At 43.4% G+C, this 26,870-nt stretch overlaps 1 protein-coding gene across 7 annotated transcripts in view; it reads right to left on the bottom strand.

Moving 5' to 3' along the window:
• NPAS2 (neuronal PAS domain protein 2) overlaps positions 1 to 26,870 on the bottom strand; it is a 97,470-nt gene that overhangs the window by 3,179 nt on the left and 67,421 nt on the right. For 6 of the 7 annotated variants that reach the window (XM_031605210.2, XM_090127442.1, XM_090127481.1 and 3 more), the window contains 12 exons: positions 18,400 to 18,518; positions 16,642 to 16,724; positions 15,973 to 16,079; positions 14,660 to 14,807; positions 14,016 to 14,097; positions 13,485 to 13,626; positions 12,677 to 12,783; positions 12,405 to 12,497; positions 8,722 to 8,868; positions 2,220 to 2,414; positions 1,169 to 1,335; positions 42 to 134 (listed from right to left, as the gene is read on the bottom strand). In XM_031605210.2, coding sequence (XP_031461070.2) covers positions 42 to 134; positions 1,169 to 1,335; positions 2,220 to 2,414; positions 8,722 to 8,868; positions 12,405 to 12,497; positions 12,677 to 12,783; positions 13,485 to 13,626; positions 14,016 to 14,097; positions 14,660 to 14,807; positions 15,973 to 16,079; positions 16,642 to 16,724; positions 18,400 to 18,518 — 1,483 coding nt within the window. The remainder of the gene's footprint in view (positions 1 to 41; positions 135 to 1,168; positions 1,336 to 2,219; positions 2,415 to 8,721; positions 8,869 to 12,404; positions 12,498 to 12,676; positions 12,784 to 13,484; positions 13,627 to 14,015; positions 14,098 to 14,659; positions 14,808 to 15,972; positions 16,080 to 16,641; positions 16,725 to 18,399; positions 18,519 to 26,870) is intronic. The other variant, XM_090127446.1, reaches the window with a different exon arrangement.

The following is a 26,870-nucleotide window of genomic DNA, read 5'->3' as shown; positions in this document are numbered from 1 at the left end:
CAAAAATAACTTCGGCATTTTATCTTTAACAAGCCACATACTTAGCCTGAGATCCAGCCATGCTGAGGTCTGAAGAGTGTCTTGCATTACAGGACGTGGGCATCATAGGCTGAATAGGCTGGCTGAGCAACAGTCTTGCACATGGAAAAAAGAAAAAGTGATACTGCTGTAAGAGAAAGACCATAAAAATGCTTTATTTTGAAAACTAAGATGCTTTTGTAGATATGGCACAAGATTGAGAGTAGGAGATGTAACCTCAGCTCTGCTTAGTGGAGGTCTGGGGCCATGCATTCCAGCTGGGGTCACATGTATGCCCATCTGAGGTGCTGGGTTTCAGGAGAGAGAAACTTCTATCGTTCCTGCGGACTTCAGTGGCAAAGGGTTGTATTGCCTCAATATCCAACTGTCTTTTTTTTTGGTTCAATCGCTTAGGTTGGGAAAGACATTCAAGATTACCAAGTCCAACCATCAACCTAATACCAAGTCCACTGCTAAGCCATATCCCTTTAGTACACATCCACACATCTCTTCCCTCAGCAGTCTGTTCCAATGCTTGACCACCCTCCCTGTGAATAAATTCTGATATCCAAGGTAAATCCCCCCAGGTGTGATATGGCAGCATTTCCTCATGTCCCATCACTTGTCATCTGAGAAAAGAGATGGAAACCCACCTCACTGCAGCCTCCCTTCAGGTTGCTGTAGACAGTGATGAGATCTCCTGAGTCTTCTCTTTTCCAGACTAAACAGCCCCAGTTCCCTCAGCTGCTCCTGTTTTCTGGTCCCTTCTCCAGATTAACTGCTCTTCTCTGTGTGTGTTTGACCAGCTCAGCCAGCGTCCTTGTAGTGAGGGCCCAAAACTGAACACAGCACTCAAGGTGCAGTCTCTCCACTGCCAAGTACAGAGGGGCAATCACTTCCCTTACCTGCTCATCACACTGTTTCTGACACTGGCCCAGGTGATGCTGGCCTCTTTGGGCACACTGCTGGTTTGTGTTCAGCCATCTGCTGATCAGCACCCCCAGATCCTTTTATGCTGGGCAACATTCCAACCAAGATTCATACGCTTAGTTGGAGCTGGAGCCTCACCCCCTCCCTCACTCCCAAAGGGAGTCGGACGAAAAGGCGTCGGACATCTCAAGACAGTGCAGCGGTCTGTGTTGTGCCCTACCTGAGCTGCTGGTCATGGCTGCAGCCAGCAGCGGATGCACCAGGACCAGAGCTGGGGCCAGGGCCTCGGCGGGACAGAGGGGTGGAGGGGCCGAACAGTGTGGCTGTGCTGCGAGCCGGACGGCTGCTGCCTGTTGTCAGCTCGGTGCTCCTCTCTGCTTTTGGGCCCTGCAAGAGAGCAAGGAGTGGCGGCTGGGTGTTAGGCCTGGCTAGCCCTGCCATGACAGCCCCACAATGGGAATCAAAGAATCATAGAATCATTAAAGTTGGAAAAGACCTCTCAGATCATCTAGTCCAACCATCTGCCCACCCCCACCATGCCCACTGACCACATCCCTCAGTGCCACATCCACATGGTTCTTCAGAACCTCCAGGGATGGTGCCTGCACCACCTCCCTGGGCAGCCTGTGCCTCTGCCTCACTGCTTTTTGTGAGAAGTTTTTCCCAATATCCAACCTGAATGACTGTTTCTAAGAAAAAATGTAATTGTCTTTCTATCTGTTCACTTTTAAACAGTTACGTTAATGTGGGCCGGTAAGAGGCTAAATGCTAAGGCTATGGGCTCTAAGCCCTTACCTCATCGTAGTGCAGCCATTTTCACTGTGTACTCTGACAACAGCAATAGAGGCTGTGGCTCCTTTGAAGGGAGGCACAGCTGGTGGGTGGAAGAGCAAAGAAGGAAATGCCCAGACATCTGCAGTAAGACAGAACTGCTGTGCCAGGTCTCCTCACACCCACAGGTCTTGGTTAGAAATACTTGATGCTGCACCTCCATTTCCCCATGCCCAGTCCATGCATCTCACATCAACATCCAAGCACTCCAACAGCATGCCAGCATGGCAGGCAGCGGGTAACTCCTGACTAAGATCTTAAAAAAGGGTCTAAAGTGAAGTAAATGCTGTAGGGACACACTTTATATAGTCTGCACTTAGACAGAAGAATAGAGAAGGAAAGGCGTAACTGCAGGACTGACGTGATTCTACTTGCTTGTCTTGTAACAGCTCAGTGTCTTCTTTCCATATAAATGCTTCTGTGGTCAAATAAATGATTACCTGGCTTAATATCACACTTGCTTCCCTCAGTACTTGCTGGCTCGGTGTTTGTGGAGATGCAATTTGCCCTGGGAGCTGAGGACTGGGGACAAGCTGCTGCTGAGAAATGACCCCCTGCCTCTGCTGTAGCGGCTGTGGCTCTGACTGCTGAATATTGCTGAAGCTCAAGGACACTGCTGGCTGCTGCAGGAACATCTGGAAAAGAACGGGGCAGATGTTTTATTGACGTAGGCCAATTGTTACAAATAACGAAGGTGACGGATTTAAATCTAGAGATAAGTAATCACAGCTCTGAATTCACCATGCATTTACTGTTAGTTGAAAATCACATATTTCCTATATTAACGATTCTGCTGTCTCTGGTTTCTTTCTTTCTTTCTTCTTCTAAAAGTGCATCATTACTTGTGAAATGTATCCTGAAAGTAAAAGCCTTCACTCCATGGGGCAGGCAGGGCCTTTCTGAGAGCAGTTCACTGTGCATTTGTCATATTCTGGGGCACCCTGACCAGAAAGCAAAGAGTAACTCCATGTCTTTTTAATCCTTTCATTTTTCCTTTCAACAAATCAGCTTGTCTTTCAGGCAAGGCTGCTATTGAATTTGTCTCAGAAAATTCAACACCTTCTATACAGTTGGATCGCTGAACGTATTTAATGAGGCCACAGCAAGGCCAGAGTTGTCCGTGTTGAATGACTGTGTCCTTATCATTGAGGAGATGTGTAAACAGGCAGTCGCTGTCATTTATCTGATTTCCCATCAGGTAGCTGTCACCTGGTGTTCTTCCTAATCATGCCATGCATTCAACTTGTGCAGGAGAACTAGAAGCCCTTCTGTACATGATGTACTCTCCATTCTTGCACTGCAAGATGAATCTTTCTTCTTCAAAAGTTGCAGGGCTTTGGAATCTTTTTGCTTTCCTAGAGGCTATTTCTTTTACTAGAGCTATACAAAAGAAAAAGACATCTTTTAAAACTATTAATAATTAATGCTACAAGATATCTTCGCAATATTTCAAATCTATCCTCTTGCCACCAAGGACTGTACAAAGCGACGCTTCCAAAGTAGTTGAAGGCATTTTTGGCTCTGATTGTGGTCCCACACCAATACTACAAGTGTGGAACTCCATTAATATAAGTGGAGCTACCGAGAGTTTAAATGAAATCAGAATCACAATTATTCTCTTCATTATTCATCCATCAGTCTCACGCATAGCAGTACGTCTGAGATACACCCAGTAATTAGTACACCTTTATGCAGCTTATTGCTATATTAGCAATTCCCTAAACTATCATGTCCCCTGTCATTTCTTTTGGAAAAAAACCCACACCTTTCTCCAAAGAACCGACACAATGCATTGATTTTCTCTGCGTAAGTGCGGGCCGATCTACCATATTTGTGCTTATTTATCTAGCTTTAAAAACATAGTTTTTATTCAAATATAATGAATCTCTGTGCGCCAAGATTTTACTCAGAAGCAAGGTAGAGACAAATCTTACTTTAATCAGTTACTTTAATGAGAGAAGTGGGCAATTAATGAAAATGTTAATGGGCTTAAAGAAATGGTGTGGTGTGTTTCAGGTCCTGCAGGCTAATCTCAGAGATGCTTGACAGAAATAAATGGGTCAAGTCACAGAGTTGTGGCTGCTTGCAGCAGGTCTGAAATTAGCTCCAAGTGTTTTCTTTTAAAAACACTGCTCGCTGGGTTTGGAGCCATTACATACCAGAAAGACAGATGGTCTTGCAACTTCTGCCAAGTAAATAGGTCTTATTATGAATAAATCAAAGGCAGAAATTATGAAAATTCATTTTCTTGTTTATTTTTGTTATATAGAAGCTCAGCTTTGGACACGTTTGGTAAATGAACTTGATTAACTCCAGCAATGAAACCACTCTCCGTTGATATAAAATGTTTGATGTAAAATTCAGAGGAGGCAGAGCAATTGGCCTGTTTCCAAACATGTCACGTGGACTGTGAGCCCACTGTTCCTGACAAGACTGGCACAAGGTATGACCTTAAGGAGCAACATCTTAAGCATCCTTCCTGGATATGGTGCACAATGCTGGTGAAATATTAAGTCCATCCAATGCAAACTCAGTATCCATCAGTGCAAAAGTTGGACAGGCTGGAACTTGCAGCAGATGACTTACTCTGCAGTGAACTGCCTGTGTGCCTGCCTTACTTCAAGGCAAAGACTAAGTAGCTTATCCTTGACAGGAAGCAGAGTAACCTACTTTGCAATTACCAGAGTGTGCCACTGGGTAGGAATGTCCGCAGTTGGCAGCCACACTATGAATTTACAACCAAGTTTATTGCAGTAAACCAATTTCTTTTGTTCATGTGTTCACACACTGACAGGTCTATGAGTGTTTCATATCGAGGGATGCTCTCTGTTGAGTTAAAATGGACAAAGCAGCATTATTACTGACTGAACATAAATGTCCTGGAAAAACAAGCTGAGGGCAGGAGGCAATGGTATCATTTAACCTTTATCCCTACAGAACTGGAAGACTCAAAACACCTCATAAAATAAAACTTAACTTGAGAGAGTATTGAAGCAGGGAGCTGCTACCTGCAAGTTAAGCCTGAAAGCAAAAATGTACTCCATTTGTACAAAACAGTTTTTTCATAATGTATCTCTTGTGATAGTCCTGCCTGAATTCCTCTGAAACACTGCAGCTTTAAATAGCAACAGAAACCCCATAATAAAGGAAAGAAATCTTTTCCAGACGGAACAAATCCAAACAGATAAACCAGCAGCCCCATAACTGCACTGCCAATAATGACATGTCTCGTGCCTTATTTTGTGGACTGCAAAACCAGAGAAGCATCTTACAAATATTTTTTAATTGGCCAGCTTATTAACATACACTGCAAAGCTGCAAGAGAGGGAAGGGGCCCTCTGACACTTGTTGCGGTAGTCGGTCTCTGCTGCTAATGGGTGAATCACTCTGGCAAGATGCGAGGGAGACAGCTCTTTGACTCTTTGCTGCATAATCAGGTGATGACAGCTCATCGTTATAAGAATCAGGGCTCCCTCAGTAAAATACCTGTAGAGGAGAGAGGTGCAGCACTGGGGATCTGAGATTCACTGCCTTTGAAGAGAGACTGGCTTGCAAATTATGGGTGGCTATGTATGCTCTCATTTTTACTTCTTGCATGCTGCTCAGTCTCTGCTCTTCTTTCTGCCTTCCTTTCCGTCCGCAATTCATTAGCCAGACTGTTCAAATCTGGCACAGACACGGCATCCTTCAGACTTCTGAGGTTACTCCTGCTGCTGCTGCCCTTAATGCTTTTGTTGGTCAGGAGAGCAGTACCAAGGACTTAATAGGGTTTTGAGCACTTTGTTCAGGGCCTATGGCCCTCCTGCTAGTTTCATCTTTCATTGCGCGAGGCTCTTGGAAATAGTTACAAATGTGGACAATTGAGCTTGACATCCTTCTGGTTGGGAAAGTGCTTCTTGGTGAAGTGCTGCACTACACTTTTAAAGACCTCTGAAGGAAGTGGAAATTGGGCTTAATTCTCCACGGTGCTACCTGTACACTTCGGGACAATATGCTAATAAAGGAGCTAATGAGAGAAAACCAGGGAACGCTTCCCCCTTTGTGGCCAGCCCACGGCACTCCCCTGTGCTCACAACCAGCACAGCCCTATTCTCTCCGTGGAATATTAAGAAGACCAGAAATCTGCTCAACAGTAAGGCTCTTCTGTTTGCTGCTATGCTTTTTAACCTTGTTAACAGACACTGGTTGATGTCTGCAGCCATGCAGCTCCCTCAGTGATGAAATCTGTTTGGCAGAGCACATGGCTAGATTTCCGATTCCACAGTTTTAATCCCAACCTCCTGTGAGTCACAAAAGTGCTACAAGTGAAATTGTGAGGTTTTATTTTAAATTGCCCCTAGCCAAGTACGACAGAGCTAATCCCCAGACCCACTCCATCCTTGTAAAGGCATGGTAATTTATTTCTTTTTTTTTTTTTTCAGTGTAGAGAAAGCAGGAGAAGTAAAAGTGTGACTGCTCATAGCTTGCTGCCTCTTGAGATTGGTCTGGGGAGACTGTGAAGCACTCTGATCCCAGAACAGGAGGACCCTCCCCATCCAACTATTCAAAAACAAAATCTCTTTCCTGTGTGTAAGAAGGTGCTCTCATTTTCTATTTTTGCCTGGATTATGTAAAAAAGGGAAAAAAAGGATCAGGGTATATAAATATTGAAGACTTCACAGAGGGAGAGGTATGTTTTTTTGCACAATTAGAAGAAGAAATGAAAATATCATGTCTCTTGATATTCATAATAACAATAATAGCTTTCAGACACATGCCAAGATTCTGAATATTCTGGACAATTGCAGAGGGACTTCTCTTTCCTGCTAGTCAATGCCATTCCAGAACCAATAGAAGAAATACACTGAAATTAAGCCTGGTCTGCCTGTATGTTTATATGGAACCAGAAACAGGGAGCCCTGCTTCTGCTGTGCTGCCTTATAGTAGTGCAAGTGCAGTATCTTAGGTGGCAAAGTTTCAAATTTGGCTTCATCAATCCCTTAATTGCCTAAACATACGATCCCAAATGGTTTTAATGCATGAAAATGCATTTCACAGGTGCTGATGAGAGGTGAGATTCTATTTCTGTGCAAGTCAGAAGCAAATTTCCCATTGGCTTCACCAGGTCCCATGTTTTCATCCTGTGCTTAAAATGTTTTTGAGACCTTAATTTCTGTGGCAGAGCTTGTCTTCTAAAAATCTTGTTAGTACAATGCTCACAGTGGGTCCCCAGTGCAACACTTCTAGCAAGGGTCATTTAACCTGGTATTTATAGTTACATAATAAAGAACAGAGCAGTAATCAACCTGCTTTTAGGAAACTTCCATAAAAGTGGATGATTTCTTACATTTGTCATTAAAAAAAACCTGAGATGTACTAAACTGAACTTGCTGGTGCAGTAGGGGTCAGGGGTAGTACAAAGCAGACATTGTACCAGCTCTGTGCAGAAGATATCAAAGACATAAGGACAGCAGCCCCAGTCAGTTTCACCCTAAAGGCTTGGGCTGGCCCAGTGACAAATGCATTTAGACACTTCCCAGCTGGAAAGGAATGAACAGCAGCAGAGGTTTTTGGAGGTTTTAATATGAGAAGGGAATTCGACTCCTGTGCTCTGTGTCCCAGCTGTGGTAGGGTCGGGAAAATAGGGAATGAGTGATCTCATGAAAGAGATGAGCACTTCAGGAGTGCCTGAAGGAGGGCTGGTGGCTGAGGGAGAGACAGATGCGGTACTGAGCACCCTTGATGTCCCCATGAAACACGCAGTGGATTGATGGAAACTAATGAACTGGAGAGATACAATCAGTGCTGAATATGAACATGAACATGTTTCCATTACAGCTGCTCACTCAGAAGGCTCAGTAGATAAAGTATTAAAACATCAGTGTAAATGACTCAAACTCTTTCCCCCATCACTATGGTTGAGATATTTCTTTCTTCTCTTCTTCCAGAGAGCTCTTAATCTTTCCTGACGTAGGCTACTCAAGAGGCTTTCAGAGGGGAAAATCCTCATTCAGATGAGTTGGCTTTCTCATGTCTACATGCCATAGCCCCGGCATGTCCAACCCATGGCCCATGGGCTGCATGTGGCTAGGCACAGCTCTCAGTGCAGCTCACCCCCTAGCCACCCTACCCCTCACTATAAAGGCAGTGGCTTTTCCTGCTCGGGTGCACAGCCATCACTCAGCAAGGACCAAACTGTGTGCTATCAACCATATCTGGGCTGAAACCACGGTATGGGGTGCAATGCAGTGCTAACTCAAATTGTGGTAAATAATGTTATGGATTGGCTTAATGCAGTCTTGTGAACAGCAAAAAGTATGCAGCCGTGCTTTCCATTGTGATAAAGGAATTTGAGAGCAGGTTTCAAGATTGCAAAGAAAAATCATCAGTGTTTTGGTATATTTGCAACTCCATTTTCAATCAGCACAAATACATTAACCGAAAATTTTCAAGTGGAATGTATAGAGTTGCAATCAGATATTTAATTCAAAAATCTGACCATGTCTCTCTACTGGACTTTCATAAGTCCCATTTTACTAAATATATCACCACAGTGAGGTGGTGGGTGGTGTGTATCAGCAGCGACGCCATCATAGCACCTGTGGAACAGTGGGTCACCTCCTCTGATGCAGATTTTTAGCTGCACTTCTTCATAGCTGGTGAAAATGTGTAACTACTGGTGGTAACTATGGTGAAAAATAGTGTTTTGTAGCAAAGAATTTGCTCTATCGAACAGTGTTATTGTGTTCTTTGTATGGGTTGTATTTACCATGGAAATAAATAGGGATTACTTATGGAGCATCCTAATGGTACGTGGCCCAGGACAATTCCTCTTTACTCAATGCAACCCATGAAAGTGAAAAGCTTGGACACCAGTGCACTTAGGCCCTGGGGCTAATTTAAATTGCCAGCCCTATGAAGTGCTTCATGGGAGATTGGTTGGCCCTCCCAGCAGCAACGCACCTGAACGCTGGAATCTTGAACCAGGCAGAGCTGCTCCTGGATCTTCTGGAGCTCCTCCTGCTGCCAGCGGATGTTGGCCTGCAGGATCCGTGTTCGCTGCTCTAGCTGGTCCTTGATGGTCTGGAACATGCTAAACTGGGCAGAGAACTAGAAAAAAGGAAGAAAAATGAGTCTTTACAAGAAAACAAGCCTTCATGCAACATCATTCTGTAAGAAGTTATTGGTTTTTTGGCTGCAAAGCAAAGTCAAAGGACTAAAGTGTGTGTTCATAATATACTACCATCTAGGCAGAGATAAATCTTTTCTATTTTCAATTTTATGCCCATATATTAAATTGCTTCACTTACAGTGATCTGCTTACAACTGACCCTGTTCTGTTAGGGAATTATCAGAATGCCTGTTTCTGAGAGTACGCTGCTTTAGAATATCAAGAGCATCTTAAATGAATGGTAAATGAGTGCATTTTTATCATTGGCTTGTAGTTTGGAGCCCTTAGCACAGCATAACTGTATATTCCAAATGCGTTTTACCAACTTCTTCCATGCAGAAATAGCTGTGGTGCAATGCTTTATTCTGCTGTTTACATACTGTAAGATTATGCCACAGTTCACCACAGGAAACATTTTTTAGATTTCTGCCACTGTGTAGTGGCCAAACTGCAAGAAATACTCATTAAGCTATTTTTATACGTGACGTAAAACAAATAGCTCAGCTCAGTGGGAGAAAGGCTATTCTAACTAATAATGTAGAATGCAGATCACTAATAAGGGTCAAGAAGAAAGTGCAGCCTCCATAGCAGCAATGCCTCGCACCAAGTGTAATGACTCCATAAGCACAGAGGGACAACATGGCCAAAAAATCCCCATTTTATTTGGTGTTTACAGGTATGACCCAATGTCCACCAAAATTCATTATTACTTTAATTGGCTTTGGAATTGTTGCTTTGCACAAGCTCATATTCCAAAAGTAAAAAACACACTTTGAGAAAAACCCACAGTGTTATGGCTTAAAAAAAATCAGTGTGCTATTCTGTTATCAGGGCATCCAAGAATCTAAAATCTCTTTGAAAAGACACAGAGCTGGGAGCATCCAGAAAAAAAGAAAGAAGAAAGAAGGCATTTTGCTATGACTTGTTGAACTCGAAGGTGGCGTGTTGTTCCCGTGGCTGTTTTTGTAGCTCTGTGCTGGTTGGTGAAGCGTACAAAAATGTATTGCTGTTGATTTTAAATCTTTAGTCCATTATTTGATTCAGCATCTTTTATGTGTAACATATTTGTTTAGTATTGTCTTTTTGTTTCCCACTTAACAGCAACAGCAGTTAGCTGGTCTACCAGATGAGAGCCGCTAAAGAAAAGGATGAGAAACTCCTTCCTTGCTTTTTCCTACTCTAAGACCAAAGTTTATTGATAATTCTTGCATTGATCCCTGTGACTACAAAGCTTCTATTGTTTTTGTGCAGTGAGAAACTAACAGCAATTGACCTGCACCACAAAGTATTTATCTCAAGATCATCAGCTGCTCTACTGATTAAGGAAGAAGTCTGTAATTATATGATACATTAAAATAGCTTAACTCAAAATGTTCCACAACAAAGCACGGCACAGCTTTAACTTTGCCATTAGCATCAGATAAAGTTGACATTCATCTCACTTAGGTAACTGCAAACTTCTTGGGATCCTCAGAAAAGTGCATGGTACAGGTACCAGCTTCCAGGTACAGCCAAACATGACAAACTTAACCTGTGAGATATCTATAATTGCAGAGGATCACAGTTTAATCAAGGGAGAAAAAGATCCCTACAGAACCTTTCAAGGTGAGGTGTTCCCCATTTGCAGTGTGCTGAGCAGAAGGACAGATGCCTCAAAGACATTCTGTTCCTGCAAGTTTCATTAAAACAGTAGCTGGGTAAAGGAAAGCAACTATTTATTTTTTGCTTGGTTTCCTAATGAAATGAATCTTTCAATTCCTTCTGCCTTCCTACTTCTAAGCCTACTGCCCGATGCTGGAGACACGCAGCAGAGTTGTGAGAGCCTCAACACCACTGTGCTGCTGTGATGCCATGTGAGCTCTGGCCAGGCAGTAAAAAGGAGAACCCCCCAGTGCAAAGCCCTGCAGGGCAGAGGGCCTGCAAGCCAGGTTTCACTGGCTTTGAGGTTCATGGAACAACTTGTTCATTCTCACTGCTACCAAACACCTGCGCAATCCCAAATGGAATTATTAGTGCTGATTATTATTCAGTCATCAGCATCCGCTGTGTTGCAGGGGATTTATTACAATGAGGGAGACAAACAAACAAATATTCTAATAGGGAGCACTTCATTTAATGTGAACCATTTACATGCAGGCAGCAGCTAGTGCTTTAATGTTCATTCAGTGGGCAAAGTTTGCTTCTCCCAGTTCAGAAACTGCCAATCAGGGCTGCACCTGTGGCCATGCAACAGAACAGCACCACAGTCTGGTGGTGAAGATGGAGCTGCAGCACCAAAAAGTGTTGTGCTGGGACAGGGAGGTGGCAGAGCCTTTGGTTAACAACCAGAAAGCATCCCTCCAGCAAGGGTTGCAGGATGGAAGAAAGGAAAGCAGAAAAAAAGTCATGCAGAACATGCACAGGGTTACAATAAATAAGCTAATTGATGTTTAGAAGTGCATTAATGAGTAAAGGAGAGGGATATTTGTAAAAGAAAATGACTGCTCAGAGCAGGTAATTGATATGCTGTTCCTTCACTGCATGCTGGTGTGGAATTGTGAAAAGAATATTAAACACAAAAGATAAATGAGAATTTGTTATTTTAAAGCAGGGATCCTCAGGACTTCTTATGTTTTTTATGTTACTGGAAGAAGCACTGAGATCTTGCAAGAGAAGACAGTGTGCAAACAGCAGCAGCAGCTTAGGGCCAGGACTCTGTCATTTCTGAAATCAGAGGGTGATGGGACACTCATCACAGCACAACCACAGGGCACAAACAATGAGATGGGAACACGGTGCTCCAATTTGCTCCTTCAAAATCTACTGCAAATCATGGAATCATAGAATCATTAAGGTTGGGAAAGATCACCAAGATCATCTTGTCCAATTGTCAACCATCAACCCAACCAAATAAGACACTGAGATGGCTTTCTGAGCCATCACACACATGTGAGATACAGGCTTAAAGATTTAAGTGGAGGAATTTGTTAGTCTGGAACATGTCCTGCTGTTGCTGGCACACTCACAAAATGGGTGCTACTGTGCTCTTAGTGTGCTCATTACTGCTGGCTGGTTCTGCCTCCATGCAGCCAAACAGGTGTTTTAGGAGGGCCTTTGTTAGCTTTTGTTTTTTTAATTCTCATTGTGACCTTGATTCTGAAGGGATGTGATTACACAGAAGCAAAGTTGAAAACTGATTTCCCATCTCTGCTTTCTGTTATCCTGCGAAGTAGATGTATGAACCTATATGCACTTGGACTTCTGCTGAGAATGTATGCAGAAAAATAGTTAAACACACAAGTGTACAGTTCAGATTACTTTCCCACAGTGTTTTAAGAGTTTGAGAGCTGGTGGATTTTTGATTTTAGCTACTAAAGAGATTGTCTAAAAACCCTCAGGAGCCTGGACTCCTGTAATGAATTTATTTATTAGATGAAGGGAGAAAGCAGCAGGAGAGAGGTAAGTGACCTATTCCACTTCCCACCCCCCAACTAACCTGTGCCAGTGGTGCAGGCTGACTTTGCAAAGTTGCTTGAGGCAGCAACTGCTGTGGGAGAAGCTCACATGAAGGTTGAGAAGGCAAGGAAGCCTAGGTTAAAAACAAAGCAAAACAAACAAAGCAAAACTTTATTTATAAGTTTGGCTCCTTTAAATTCTGTGTTTCTTCTAATGCCCTGGCATTTGTGCAAGTTGTTCGGATTTGCTAAACTGCATACATGACACATGCCTTCTGCCTTTTGCCTGTCCCTATGGTCCTCTGGAAGTTACCTGCAGAGCGGTAGGCTGGCTGAGCCTGTGTGTAGATAAGTCCTGCTGCGTGCTGGATGTTCTTTGCAAGGGAGTGCTTGTCTCTGCAGTCAGCTTTGTTGGTGTAGCTGCAAGAAAAGTGATTTCTGGTGAGTTCTCACAAACTGCAAATCATCGCCACTGGAAGTCAAGATTATGAGACCTAGCTAAAAATGATTATAGCCTGGCTGAATCCCAGCTGGAGCTGAGGCTGTTCTTGTTGGCTTCAATGGCAGTAGAATTAAACTGATAAGGAGTGTTTGGGCAAAGACAAAAGTCAGAGACAGATTATGGTCTATGCTCCAACAAGCAGAAGAAAAGGACCCAAAAGCTCCCTTTGTATGGACTGAATAACTGGATTTAGCTCACTGGCTTTTGTTCCAGGCCAAGAAGGAGAAAGTGCACATAAGGTGTACCCAAGTCATGGCTGGAGCATCCTGAATCTTGGCCAGAAGAATTCTCACCTTCAGCTGCTATTACTCAAGTAAGTCAGGAGAGGCCTTCCATTGCTCATACAGGCATCTTCAAATCTGAAGACACAAGTCCTTACTTTCATAACAGATCTAAACAGCAAGTCTCATGGCTAGTCCTGATATTCATTTTCCAGTGTATGCATGGTTACATTAGACCTTCCTTCTTGTACATTACCATTGCACTTCATTGTCAGTGAAACACATGTATTATCAATACCTCAACAATAACTATTACATTAGCAGCTGTGGCATATAGACACACGTTCTATAACTTGGCTAAATGTAAAATAATGCAGCAACCTAGGAAAGCCACTCACTTGCTGGGTCAGACTTGGGTGTGTGGGAAGATTTTGGTGAACTCCTGGATGACACCGAGGGTGTCCGGCTAGCACTGAGGATTGAGGCACCAATATCAAGCGCATTAAAGTGCTGTTCAGGATCCAAGCTGGAGCCACTGTCCTAAAACAAACAAAAAAGAGAATAGCTATTGCATCTGTCAGGGGAAAAACATTTCAAAATGCATCTACCAATACTTGCAGACTCGGTTCTTTGTCTGGCCTTTATGACTTGAGCAGAACTAATCTCAGGGAGGCCAACAGAAGACCTGGGCACCAGTGTCAATGTTCCTTCCAAGCAGCACCTACTTAATGTGCTGTCCAATGAGCTTGCTGAGGTGAGCTTTAATGAATGTATCCAATTTAATTTAAAATTATTCAAGTGAGCCAATGAATCCTGAACTTGTTAGGGAACCTACCCAGAAAGACAGTGTTGAAGTCGTCAGTGATGTTAGCATAGGAAAAAGTTGTGATTCCTACATGTATTCATGAAAAAAACTTTTCTCACTGTACCTTTAGTGCTGAGGACACAACCTCTGAGGACACTTCTTCCAAGCCCATCTCCTGTCTCCTCTCCACCCGCACATCTGCATAACTGAATGTAAAATACACTTCTGTGGATCAAAGTAGTAGTCATAAAATGTGCTTCAAGCAAATAGAGAAACGAATTACTGTAAAATTTTACAGGTTAAATGAACAGTTTAAAAACTCACTTGCATCAGATGAAAGCATTTGAAAGATTACGTTTTAATTTTCATTTCTTTCTCTACCTATCTTCTTGAAATCAAGAACTGGATTAAACAGATGAGGTCAAATTCACATCCTAAGGCTACTCTGTAACTTCACTGAAAAGCTTCCACACATCTCTTAAAAAGCAACACATAAGGATTTAAGGAATGGAATGGTTGAGGGATCTCTCTGTTCCCTATTTTTGCAGAAAATGGAAAAATGCAACAGTTACTCCTAAGCTTGTGGACAACAAATGAAGCATAGCATACAGTAACGCTTAGTCCAGTTGTTTTTCTGCAATGAACATGTTTCATTCAGGGAGCCCAGACTTCATTTTTGTTATATAGAAGACAGTTCTTGTTTTAGTTGTGAGGATGCCCATATCTTACTCTCCTTTATGTCCCACCGCTTGACAGGAGTTTCCATACCTTACCACCATATGTGTGCACACAATGAACTCTGGCTTGGAGTTCCACTGGTGGTATGTGATATAGTAATGGGTCTGCAGCCAGATCCACTGCTGTCCTTTGGTCAGAAACCGATAGCAGCATGACTTCCCCTTGCCAAACTGCATCACTGTCAGGAGAAAGCAGACACAGCTAGTAGCACAGTCACCAGTGTGAAAAGGTCATGAAAGCTGAGAAGTGGGACAAAGGTGTCCCAGCCTCACTGACTCCTAAGCATCTTTTGGGTTCCTTCTTCTGGCAATTTGAACAGCACTTTCTTTAGCAGGAAAATTAGCTTTAACACTAACACATTCATGTCTGCTACGACTTAAACATAGCTCTTGCTGGCTTATGTGCTGATCACATACTCCCTAATAAGGCACCCGGGATTAGTTTCTAGCAGTGATCATCTGAAGACCTGTAGCAGTAAAGTACTGGATAAAAATGCCTGTGGAGATTAGTTTTCTGTACAGATGGATGTTAGTGACTGTACAGAATGAAGTGAGTACAGGAGATAACATTGTGAAAACATAGAAATCATTTGAAACTGAAAGAAAATTCACAGATAGACAATAATTTGAAGGGTAGTAAACTGTGTTGCATTACAGGCTTCAAAGATTCAAGGACAAAATTAATCTCTGCTTTTATTCCAAGGGTTTCAAGGGGATCCCAAACATGCATATATTTAACCTTTCTATATTTTAATGTCAACTTATAAAAACTAATTTTGGCTGGATATTTTCAGGCCACCCAGAGGCAGTAAGACTGAGATGTTCCACTCAGATCTATAACCAAATATTTGAAAAGGATTGCCTCCTTCACTTCACAAAAGAGCTTTCCACTTAAATCTTACTAGATTATATTTAAATAATCGCAGGTAGCGCCAAATACATGGTGAGCAGCGTTATGGTAAATAGTCTGCAAGAATTTTACAACATACAATCTCCTCAGAGATTGCTTGAACTATTCCTATATATTTTTGACTAATAAAGCAGTAGTCAAATCTGGCATATTTTATCCATTCAGTGAGTCTCACTAACTGCTGCTTGGAATAAAGAAGGAGAAAGTGCTCTCCTCAGAGCTAGAGGAATTGGCCTCAATCACAGCTGATCAGAAATGATGCACCCAATCTGCTACAACTCCACTAAGGTATACAGCCACGAGGCAAAGGTCTCATGGCTGTGCACCTGTATACCTCTCCCTGTCTGAGTTTACATCTACCTTAACAGCAACCATATGACACTGAAAAAGGTATCCTGGTTAATTCACAGAAACTTGGGCTATGTGATACTTACAGTGTTCGTGGCACCTTGCAAGCAGCTCTAGGTCATCTATATGGTAATAGTCGTAGCCAGAAGTACCCAGCACTTCAAAAGGCAAGTATCCTATGATCGGCGGTGCTCTGCATTTGGGCACAACAGAAGTGAACCCATACAACCACAAAACAAACAAACATGTTGACAGGGATGTGCCAAAAGTCCAAAGAGCAGGCACCTTCCCCCCAGCACAAGGCCTGTGACAGCCCCTTCTTCTCAGGGAAAAAGTGCTTGTGGAAACTAGCTTGGTTTCTAAGGGGCCTTCATGTGAGGACCCGTTGTATGGGAGTCATAAGTCAGTGGGAACTGCACATGCAAACATGGGCTGGATTCTGAGGGAATTATTTCCACAGTTGTATAATAATTGTATATTTTTGCTGTGGGACATGCTTTGGTCCACAGATATTTTTAAAACAAACAAGAACAGCTAATCACAAATGCAACCTGAGAAAAAGAGCAGTTTGTTTTAGAAGGCAGATAAAAATAAATGCAGGGTAGAATAGTAAACGTTAGCTTTTGTCTTAGTAGTAACTCTCCCATTCACACGATTTAGATGTGAAACATAACACCTTTTGGGAGAATTGTGCTTAGGAAAATAGGAGTAAACAAACACAAAACACAATCAGGATCGCTCTTCTTGTCGCCTACCTGTGATCCAGGAACAAAAATTTCCATTCCAGACTGTGTCTTGATGTGAATTCCTCTAAAGGCTCTTCCACGATGCACATCTCCTGTATGGTGAAGAAAAACAACTTCTTGAGAGTTGCAGCTTCACACCTCTACATCTACATTTGTAAGCTATAAATACACAGTACAGAAAAGATTCATACATTCCCTGCTAGTTCCAAAGAGAGATCTATCATACTTATTTCTGTCTCACTGAGCCCTTTCTCCTCACTGGGGTCATATCTGACCTCGGTTCCTCCCACCCCATCTGATATCTTCACCACTCCCCTCAAACTCCCACTGGATGTTGCCTTTGGTGGGCATTTGTCCCCCATTTCTGAATAGGAAACAAGGCCTGGGTTCTTCCTGGCTTCAAGCACAAAGAAATGTGGTGACACTAGGAGTGAAAGTTTCTCCTGCAGGAGACTCTCCGTTGGTGCTATTCAGGACAGCCTGTCTGTTGTCCCCTGATATCCCCCTGCTTCTTGGTACTGTGTTCCACTGGACCGTTGGTTCAGAAACGCCTTCCCATCATCTCCTCCACCAGTCCTCTTTCTGCTGTTGCCCACAGGGACAGAAGTCTTTTGGGCCACCAACCGTCTTTGAGAAGAGGAGCTGTCACCAAGCATTCCTTTTATACTTATTAATGCTCAAGTAAGTGACTAAAGTCGTTGGCCGCACAATGGCCAAAGGCTTCATGCATAGCTTCAGTTCCTCTCTCCTTCTCTCCACTCTACGCCCAGATCCATGCTGATGCCAAGAATACATTCTACAGTTCAGGAGTTGCTCAGGTGCAACATGAGAACATTGTTATGTGAAACCAGTGTGCTGATTCTGCTGTGCTCAGCCAGTCAGAAAAAAAGTTCTGCCTCCATCTGAGAGGAGAGAGTCAGGACTGGGGGTTATGTGACTCATCCAGGTGACCTGGGGAGATCAGTGTTTAGGATTTCCTGGGTGCTTTGGCAGCTGATGTCTCACAATCCCTGGGTCAATTGTCATCATGTGCTGCCCATTTTGATTCTGTGAGCATTTTAACATTATGTTAACCCAGCAATGAGGGAACTGCTTTCAGTGTTCTCAGAGAACTATGGCTCTGTCATCTGCTCCTAGCATGACAACTGTGGTTAGATTAATGAGAGGTGTCCTCCTGCACCCAGCAGGGACCCTACGTGCTGTCAGGGCCATGAATCAGTCAGGAGAGCCCTTGAGTCTCTGTGCAGTGACAGAGCCATGCCAGGGGGCAGTGATTTCATCCAGATCATGTCTCAGATGAGCTTTTTAACCTCTTAACCCCTGAGGACAGGACACCCGATGCAGCAGCTCACATTTGTTAATTAGGGAACCATGGTGTCAGGCATCAGATTGTGCTGTCTATTCTTTCCAGAAACAACCATTTTACTATGTAGATCTGGGAGGAGGTAAACTGGGAGCAGTGACCTGAAGACACCAAGGGACACAAAATGAGAACCATCTGTGTGCTGTCCCATCGGAGGAACAGAACACAAACAGCCTATCTGCAAAGTGACGTTGCTGTTCCTCACGCAACCAGGGCTAACAGTGCAAGAGGGGCAGAAGAGACACCACTTCTGCAGATCCTTACTCACCCCGATAATCCTCTTCACTGGATTTCTGTGCATGAAATGTGATAGCCGTAATCCATTCAATTAGCAAAACTGAGAATTTTGCACACTACCATTTTGATAACTCCAGGAGAGTACGGGATCGAGGATATGCCCTTACCTTTAAAAACTGAGGCGTTGCCAAACGAACAGTAGCGACAAAGCAGATCTGCTTTCCTGGTGATGCTCTGTAAGCCCTGGGAACAGCCTCATCAAAGCCATTGCAGGTGGAGTTAGGCACTGGCAGGACAAAAAGTGGGACCCAGTGTCATGCTTTGTACCAGATCTGATATCCCAGCATATTTTTCACACTTGAAGCATACTAGTATTAATTTTATTCACGTAAGTGCTCTAAAAGCTTTTTAAAGCTGATATGCATATATATATATATGCAAGTCAGTCATGTTAGGCAGAAAGGCATCAGAGTTTAACTTCAAATATGGATCTTAGAGGTTAATCCTGACAAAAATAAGGCCAAACCTTATCACAGAGCATAAACCAGCTTTCTGAAAAGAAACCCCATATATCCAATTGCTCTTTGTCACCACTCACAATGCAAATGCATGCTGCAGCAAGCCTAGCGTGCACTACTCCCATGAGACTGGGAAAAAGGCATTGGCAAGAGAGGTGGTGAAGGCAATTCTTCACGCTGTCAGTGAACAAACATGGAGGACCAATGCCAGCAAGGCTTCAACAAGCTAACAGAGCCTGCCCGGGATCCTCAGCAGATGAAGTGTTTGTTCCTGTTCTATTTCTGCTTGTGTTGAAGAAATACACCAGTACTCCATATATGGCACTATCTGCCAGAACTGGGCATTTCTCATGGGTCTGCAGGTGTCTCCTAAACACTGGGCAGAAAGAAAAATGGTGTGATGCAGCTAGAGTATGTGTGTTTTTATCTGTCTCTCATGAGTGTATGGTTTTTGTGTTGCTTTGCGGGCCTGTAAGTACGTCCTGCCATAGAGATGTATTGCCAAAAGAATGTGTTGCCTTACACTTGCCCACAATCCCATGTTAAAATGACATAACGCAAATTCGTCATCCAAGTTTGAGCTGTTTAGCGATGGTAATCCCACTCCCATGGGACTGTAATAAACTGTGTGTTAAGCTGCAGTGGGAATTGAACTTGCACTGTCCCCCTTGGAGGCAGATGGTCCCATCCAGCAGCCAGAGGTCACTAGTAGGAGTTAATCTAATGTTAACTCCTGTTAATGGTGACGCTAATATGGTGCTCCCTTTCCATTATCCAACTTTACCCACTCTCTTTTCTTTTTACATCCAACTTTATGAAATTTCTTCATTTCTTCTGCATAGGGATAAGCACGTTGGCTCCTGTGAAAATGAAGGGTTTTATATCTGTCTGGGGAGGAATTCAATAGCAAATTTTACTCTGGGATGCTTCTGCACTGGGCTTTAGTTCACTGCCATAAATTGTAGAGACTGAAGAAGTCTCAGCTTATTCATCAGATGTGCTTCTGGAACCCAGAAACCTATCAAAAACCTTAGCATAACAATACGCAGCTGATAACAAGGATAACAGGGTATAAGACAGTAAAGTAAGTACTCAGGAGAGAATTCACACCTGTGATTAACTGACTTAGACCACTGTATGCACAATATATTGTGCCAAAAGGGAGAAGAAAGATTCCTCATCTGAGAAGGCAGCACAGATGTGAACATCCACAGAGACTGCAGCTCTATTGCAGAAGAGTCTTGAGGGCACGGCTGACTGGATATTAAGATAAAAAATATGGGCAAAATTCTCCTCCTTTCACCAGCAAAGCACGTTTGCTCTGGGGACTTTCTAGGAATATGAATTCCAATTCTGCTCCTGGGGTTATGTGCATATAAGAGGGCTTCTACAGGATTATTAGCACAAGAGGTGGAAAAAAGAAGGAAGAGTTAGGAGCTGTCGGAAACAGGAGAAGCCTTAGTAAAGAGCTATTGGTTCTGCCCTGATGAGATTATATCATGCAAGCCTGTTGATTTCTGTAGTCAGTCCTGTTTGAAAATTAATGTTTGAAAATTAATGTTTAAAAATTAATGATATGGCTACAAACTCACATTAAGGACATTGTAAAGAAGTTACTTCCAAGCTTACTAACTAGTATGTCTTCCAAACTGAAGTCAATGAGCCAATTTCTCTCTACAATGGCCAAGTTCAATAGCAAATATTTGTAGGCTGGGATCTAAAACAGAATAGAGTAGAGTAGAGTAGAGTAGAGTAGAGTAGAGTAGAGTAGGATAGGATAGGATAGGATAGGATAGGATAGGATAGGATAGAATAGAATAGAATAGAATAGAATAGAATAGAATAGAATAGAATAGAATAGAATAGAATAGAATAGAATAGAATAGCTCAGCTGGAAGGGACATTCAAAGACCATTGAGTCTAACCTGACAACCTCACCAGAAGTTATTGAAGGCGTTATCCAAATGCTTCCCAAACACTGACAGGCACAGGGCACCAACAACCTATCTAGGAAGCCTGTTGCAGTATTTGAACACTCTCACAATGAAAAAATTATTTCCTAATGCCCAGCTTTGTGCCATTCCCATCCCACCATTGGTTCTCGGGAGCAGAGCCTGGCACTTCCCTCTGCTTCTACTCCTCAGGGCACTGCAGGGAGCAGGGGGTCAACTCTCAGCTTCCTTCTCTCCAAACTAGACAGCCCAGTGCCCTCAGCCTCTCCTCACAGGACATGCCTTCAGACCTGCTACCAGCTTTGAGCTCTCCTCTGGACGCTTTCAAGGACATTACCATTCTTTTTATATTGTAGAGCCCAGAACTGTAGAGCCCATATTCAAGGTGAGGCTATAGTAATGCTAAATATAGTGGGAGAATCACCTCTCTTGATTGGCTGGCTTTGCTGTGTTCAGTGGAACGCAAAACATAAGAAATAAAAATAAGATAAGCACAATCAGCCTCCAAAGTTCAGGTATAAAAAGTTAACCTAGTTATTGAAGCCATGGGCCTGTGAATAACGCCAGTTCCAGGAGAACTGCTGGAAGATGAGTGAGTTGCGCCAAAGACAGCAGATGGCCTTTTTGATGTAAGCTGTTTGATGTAAATGGACACGAATCAGAGACATTCTACTCTCAGGAGAGAGCAGAATACATCCCTGAATGTGGCATTTACAAAACAGGATTATATTTCCAAGAAGTAAATGCAATCCTAAAAGGGTAATAAATGTCATATAATATAGCTGTACAGCATTTTTACGATCTCATCACTGAGAATGTCGAGCTTGGAGGCAGTGAGGGAATGAGCCTGAGGAGATGAGGTAGAGATGGCCTGGCTGAAAGTCTTCCAGCCTACAAACTGATCTGTGCTGTCTCCATACACAATTGTCTCTGACAAAGTCCAAAGCACGAAAAGCTTCCATGATGAGGCACATAACCACCAACTTGAAATGTGAATCTCGATCTGAAAATAACAACTACCATGACTAAAAGTAACAAATACATGCGACTTGTTTCTGGATTAGTTTCTGCCTGACTTACTTTGTTGATATCTGTTCTTTCCACAGCTCTATCTGCACAACCAATTTGCCTCTTCTTTTGCAGTTGGTCAGCAAATTCCAACCTTTTCTGTTTCATAGAATTATGGAATGGTTGGGGTTGGAAAGGACCTTAAAGATTATATTGTTCCAACCCCCTGCCATGGGCAGGACTGCCACCCACCAGGTCAGGCTGCACAGGGCCCCATCCAATCTGGCCTTCGGTATCTGGAAATCTGTTGAGATCTTTAAAGTGTAATTTAAAAAAGAGATCTGTACACACATTTTAAAAAGATATCCTGGTGTAATCTTTTAAACAGACTTTCTAAAAATCATACCTTATAATTTGCAGGGTCTGTTGGAAAGAAAAACACACACAGTGTCTTTAGGTTACAAAGTTCAATAGTGAGCTCTTTGGGAGCACAACAGAAAAACAGTTTACATAGGATGAAGTCTAAGGCTGTGATGATATTTACACTTAGAAGTCTTGGAGTACTTTTCTCAGAAGGTATCTGATGAAAATTTCACAGAATGGCCAGGGTTGGAAGGGACCTCAAGGCTCATGAATCTCCAACTCCCCTGCCACATGCAGGGCTAACAACCTCCCCATTTAATACTAGACCAGGCTGCCCAGGGCCCCATCCAATCTGGCCTTGAACACCTCCAGGGACAGGGCATCCACAACCTCTCTGGGCAGCCTGTTCCAGTACCTCATCATTCTCCCTGTAAAGAATTTCCCCCTGACATCCAACCTAAATCTCCCCTCCCTCAACTTAAAACCATTTCCCCTCGTCCTGCTGTTATCAACCCTTTCAAAGAGTTGATTCCCCTCCTGCTTGTAGGCTCCCTTTAGGTATTGAAATGCTGCAATGAGGTCACCCCGCAGCCTTCTTTTCTCCAGGCTGAACAAGCCCAGCTCCCTCAGTCTGTCTTCATAGGCGAGGTGCTCCAGTCCCCTGATCATCTTCGTGGCCCTCCTCTGGATCCTCTCCAACAGCTCCCTGTCTTTTTTGTACTGGGGGCTCCAGACCTGGACACAGAACTCCAGATGGGGCCTCACAAGAGCAGAGTAGAGGGGGACAATCACCTCCCTGTCCCTGCTGGCCACCCCTCTTTTGATGGAGCCCAGGATACCATTTGCCTTCCGAGCCGCAAGGGCACACTGCTGGCTCATGTTAAGTTTTTCGTCTACCAAGACCCCCAGGTCCTTCTCCACAGGGCTGCTCTCTGTGGCCTTTCAACCAGTTTCTTATCCATCGAGTGGTCCACCCATCAAATCCACATCCCTCCAATTTGGAGATAAGGATGTGGTGGGGGACCGTGTCAAAGGCCTTGCTCAAGTCCAGGTAAACGACATCGGTTGCCTTCCCCTTGTCCACTAATGCTGTCACTTCATCATAGAAGGCCACCAGATTGGTCAAGCATGACCTTTCCCTGATGAAGCCGTGCTGGCTGTCTCGGGACACACACTCATTCCTCATGTGATCAAGCATGTCATCCAGGATGATCTGTTCCATGATCTTCCCAGGCACAGAGGTGAGACTCACTGGCCTGTAGCTCCCAGGGTCCTCCTTAATCCCTTTCTTGTAAACGAGAGTGACGTGACCCTTCCTCCAGTCATCCAGGACCACACCTGACAGCCACGACTTTTCAAATATGATGGAGAGTGGCTCAGCAACCACCTCAGCCAGCTCCTTCAGAACCCTGGGATGCACGCCATCCGGCCTCATAGACTTGTACACATTCAGTCTTATGAGGCGGCCTCGGACCTGCTCTGTCCTCACAGCCGGGGGGGATTTACCACCCCGGTCCCCACCTAGAGGTTTAGGGATGCAGGACTCAGGGACGGGAGAAGTACTGGAATCGTGGCCGCCAGTGAAGACCGAGGCAAAGAACTCATTCGGTACCTCAACCTTCTCTTCATCCATTGAAGCCAGTTCTCCTTTTACATTTACCAAAGGAGGCATACTCACTTTGGAACAGGCTATAACCAGGTGGGGCCAGGTAACAGAGGGCACGTGTGTTTCACAATTAAATGATTTAGACAACATATCCTGAACAGGGAAATGTTTATTGGTTAGCTGATTGTGCTCCTTGGCATGAGTTCTAATAATTTTTGTGGTTACCTATCAGATCTGCTGCTAGAACTACAAAACAATTTGTTTGCACTGGAGGTATTAAATGACCTGCAAATATAATGTAAGAAGATAGAAATAAACTGATTTGCTTGTACACAGAATTTAAAAATAAAAGGACCAGGAACATTAAGGACAAGATGTTAAAAATAAGTAATATATAAAGCCTTTAGCTACCACAGATAAAAAGATTTTTGCCCTCAGGGATTCAAATCATGCCACACGAAATGAATGAAAGCATGCTTTAAAAAAAACAGATGACACATTATTCTGTTAATAATAGCACAGCCGCGGGTTGCTCGGTCATCTTATTTTAACTTGGGATGTTTAAAACATATTCTTTCTGTAAAAGCAAGCTTCTCATTTATGTCATTTTAAAGAAGAAATCCTTCTTTCCTATTTTGCGAGTAGATGCTAATGTTTAAAGAACCAGTTTTACTGACTGCCAAACAAACTGAATGGTAATTTCAAAAAAGATGAGCAAACAGACCAGCACAAAACCAAGAGTGTTTCATATAAATGAATTCAGACCACGGATAAACAGAACATTCAACAATTAATATATGTAATGAAGAACTCTAAAGTGCTAAAGGCAAGCAAGGCTGCACTCAATAGCTTTGAGTGAACAATGATGGTCTCCATACATCACTGTCCATTTGGACAGCTCTCTCGTTTTTCCTCCTCCTGCTCCTCATGCTGCCATCCTATGTGGATCTGAACCCCATGCAGACTGTTTAGGACATGAATTTTTTTGCTGATGTGTCCACAGAGAGCCAGTCATAAGCAATGCATGTTGCTAGCTGCAGCTTCTACCACTTTGTTCACAGTAAATAATAATATGTGGCTGTCAGTTCTCATCAAAACATTCATTTCGAGTTATTCTTGTTATCAGATGTTTCTGCATATGCTTGTAGAGGCTCAAGATCAATGTGTCTTCTGTATAAATCTGTTTATTTCCTTCAAAATGGAATTCAGACTAAGTTAATCACTCTAGGAGTGTATTTTTTTTCTCCGTGGCATAATCATTTCCTTGATGGTTATTGTTATCTCTAAGAGACACATCAGCTAACAGTGGAGCTATCTGCTATTATTAGCACTCAGTAACTAGATAATTCCTGAGTTTCCATATAATTGGGAACAAAGATGCACAGTTTTAAATCCCACTATAATATTTAATTATACTACTCGATCGTGAGCTCTTTCCACAAAACAGTTATCCGCTCCTTTAGGAGCAAAACCTCAGGCCTTTTGGCTACAGGGCCACATCTGCCCTTTCAAAGATGCTGGTGGTCCTTTTGCTTTTGGTAAGCTATTTGGAAGGCAGATCTCAGGTTTTGTGCCTTTCAGAAGTGTTTAGACAAGTATGTCACCTCAGGAATATGATACCAAAGCCAGTATTTGGTTACATGATTGTGAAAGATCTTCTGTTTACAAACGAACAAACAATTTTTCACAGGGGGGATAAATCCGGCCCGCCTTATCTTTTCTAATCAGAGTGAGCTATTAAGCGGCTTTGTAAAATAATTTATTCTCACTTAAATTGACATTTCATACTGGAAGATAAACATTCCCTTCAACTTTCTGGAGAATTGTCTTTATTACTTTCCTCCCCTCTCAGCCCTCAGATCAAACTGGCTGAGAACCACTACATTACACGCTGGTAATGCTGACCTGAGTCTGCCCCATACCATATCTTGCTGTCAACAAGGGCAGTGGTGGCACTCAGTTCCCTCAGATATCTGATAGATTCAGTTCTCCAGTCTACAGGAAAGGCCTCAGTTAGGTGAATGGAGATAGTTCTGGGAGGGATGTGACCCTGGGCACTCTGCTCTGGGTAGCCCTGCTGGGGTTGCAGGAGTTGGGCCAGAGGGACCCAAGGGACCCTGCCAGCCTCAGCCAGCCTTTGAGTCTGAGATTTAAGCACTCAGAATACTGGAAGGCATTCCTCTTTGAAACAAAACAAAACAACAACAACAAAAAAACAAACCAAACAAACAACCAAAAAATATCCTGTAATATTTTCTTTTTGTGAGCAACCAGGCCTTTCTCACCAAAGGAGATGGAACACAGCCCTCCTGTTCTGAGTGGCCCAGAGACCGTATCTCTAGGGACTCTTCAGTCTTCTTGTCAGGTTACAGCCCCGCTTTTCTCATTGAAGCTTAATTAATGATGATTATATAATCCTCCCAAATGGAAAATCAAATCTCTTGTATTTGATTTAGCACAGGCAGTGACTCATACAGTTGCTCGGCACAGCTTGCACTGCTGCTTGGCTGCTCGGCCCCTCATGCCTGGGCACAGCTAATTTGAGGGGGTTCACTCCTGTGCAGGCAGCTTGTGACACATCCCTGGTGCAGAAAGAGCTGCCAAAACGCTGCAGTAGGTATCACAGAGCACAAACCATGCCCAGAGCCAGCCTAGGTGGATGCTGATGTGAACCTTGGTTGGGCCGGAGCAGCTCCTCTTGCTTCCAGCTATAGCTGAGCAGACAACTCTAGGGACAGTGATCTTCTGAAAGACTGAACACATGCCGGCAGCAACGTGAACTTCACTGGCAGTTTCTGGGAGCTGCATGTGCATCCCCCTGCCCTGCACCATCTCTCTTCCAAGATGGAGGAAAGCTACTCCTATACAGGCTCCGTGTAGGCTACACGAGATCTGGATCCCCAGCAGCAATCCTGGTGAGAAGTCACCATGGTATAAATCAGGTATTTGTTCTGCTTTAGAGAAAAAATAAATCTCACTAGCATCTCAGTGTTATAGTAAAACGGCCTCCAAAGCTGAAGAGGGAATTAGTCCCACAGCTCCCAAGGAAGTTAGGGAGAGTAGCTAAGCCCCTAAGACTGTCTAAGTCTCAGTCCTTCAATTTAATCCATTCAAACCCATCCCTATATGATGTTCTCAGCCATAAGTCACAACGTGATTAACAGAGAAGGTACAAGGGAGGAGGATTGGAC

Source organism: Phasianus colchicus, chromosome 1 (genome assembly GCF_987193195.1).
Source record: "Phasianus colchicus chromosome 1, bPhaCol1.hap1.1, whole genome shotgun sequence".
NCBI classification, from domain to species: Eukaryota; Metazoa; Chordata; class Aves; order Galliformes; family Phasianidae; genus Phasianus; species Phasianus colchicus.
The sequence above is the reverse complement of the archived record's forward strand: the minus strand, read 5'-3'. Positions and strand labels throughout refer to the sequence as shown.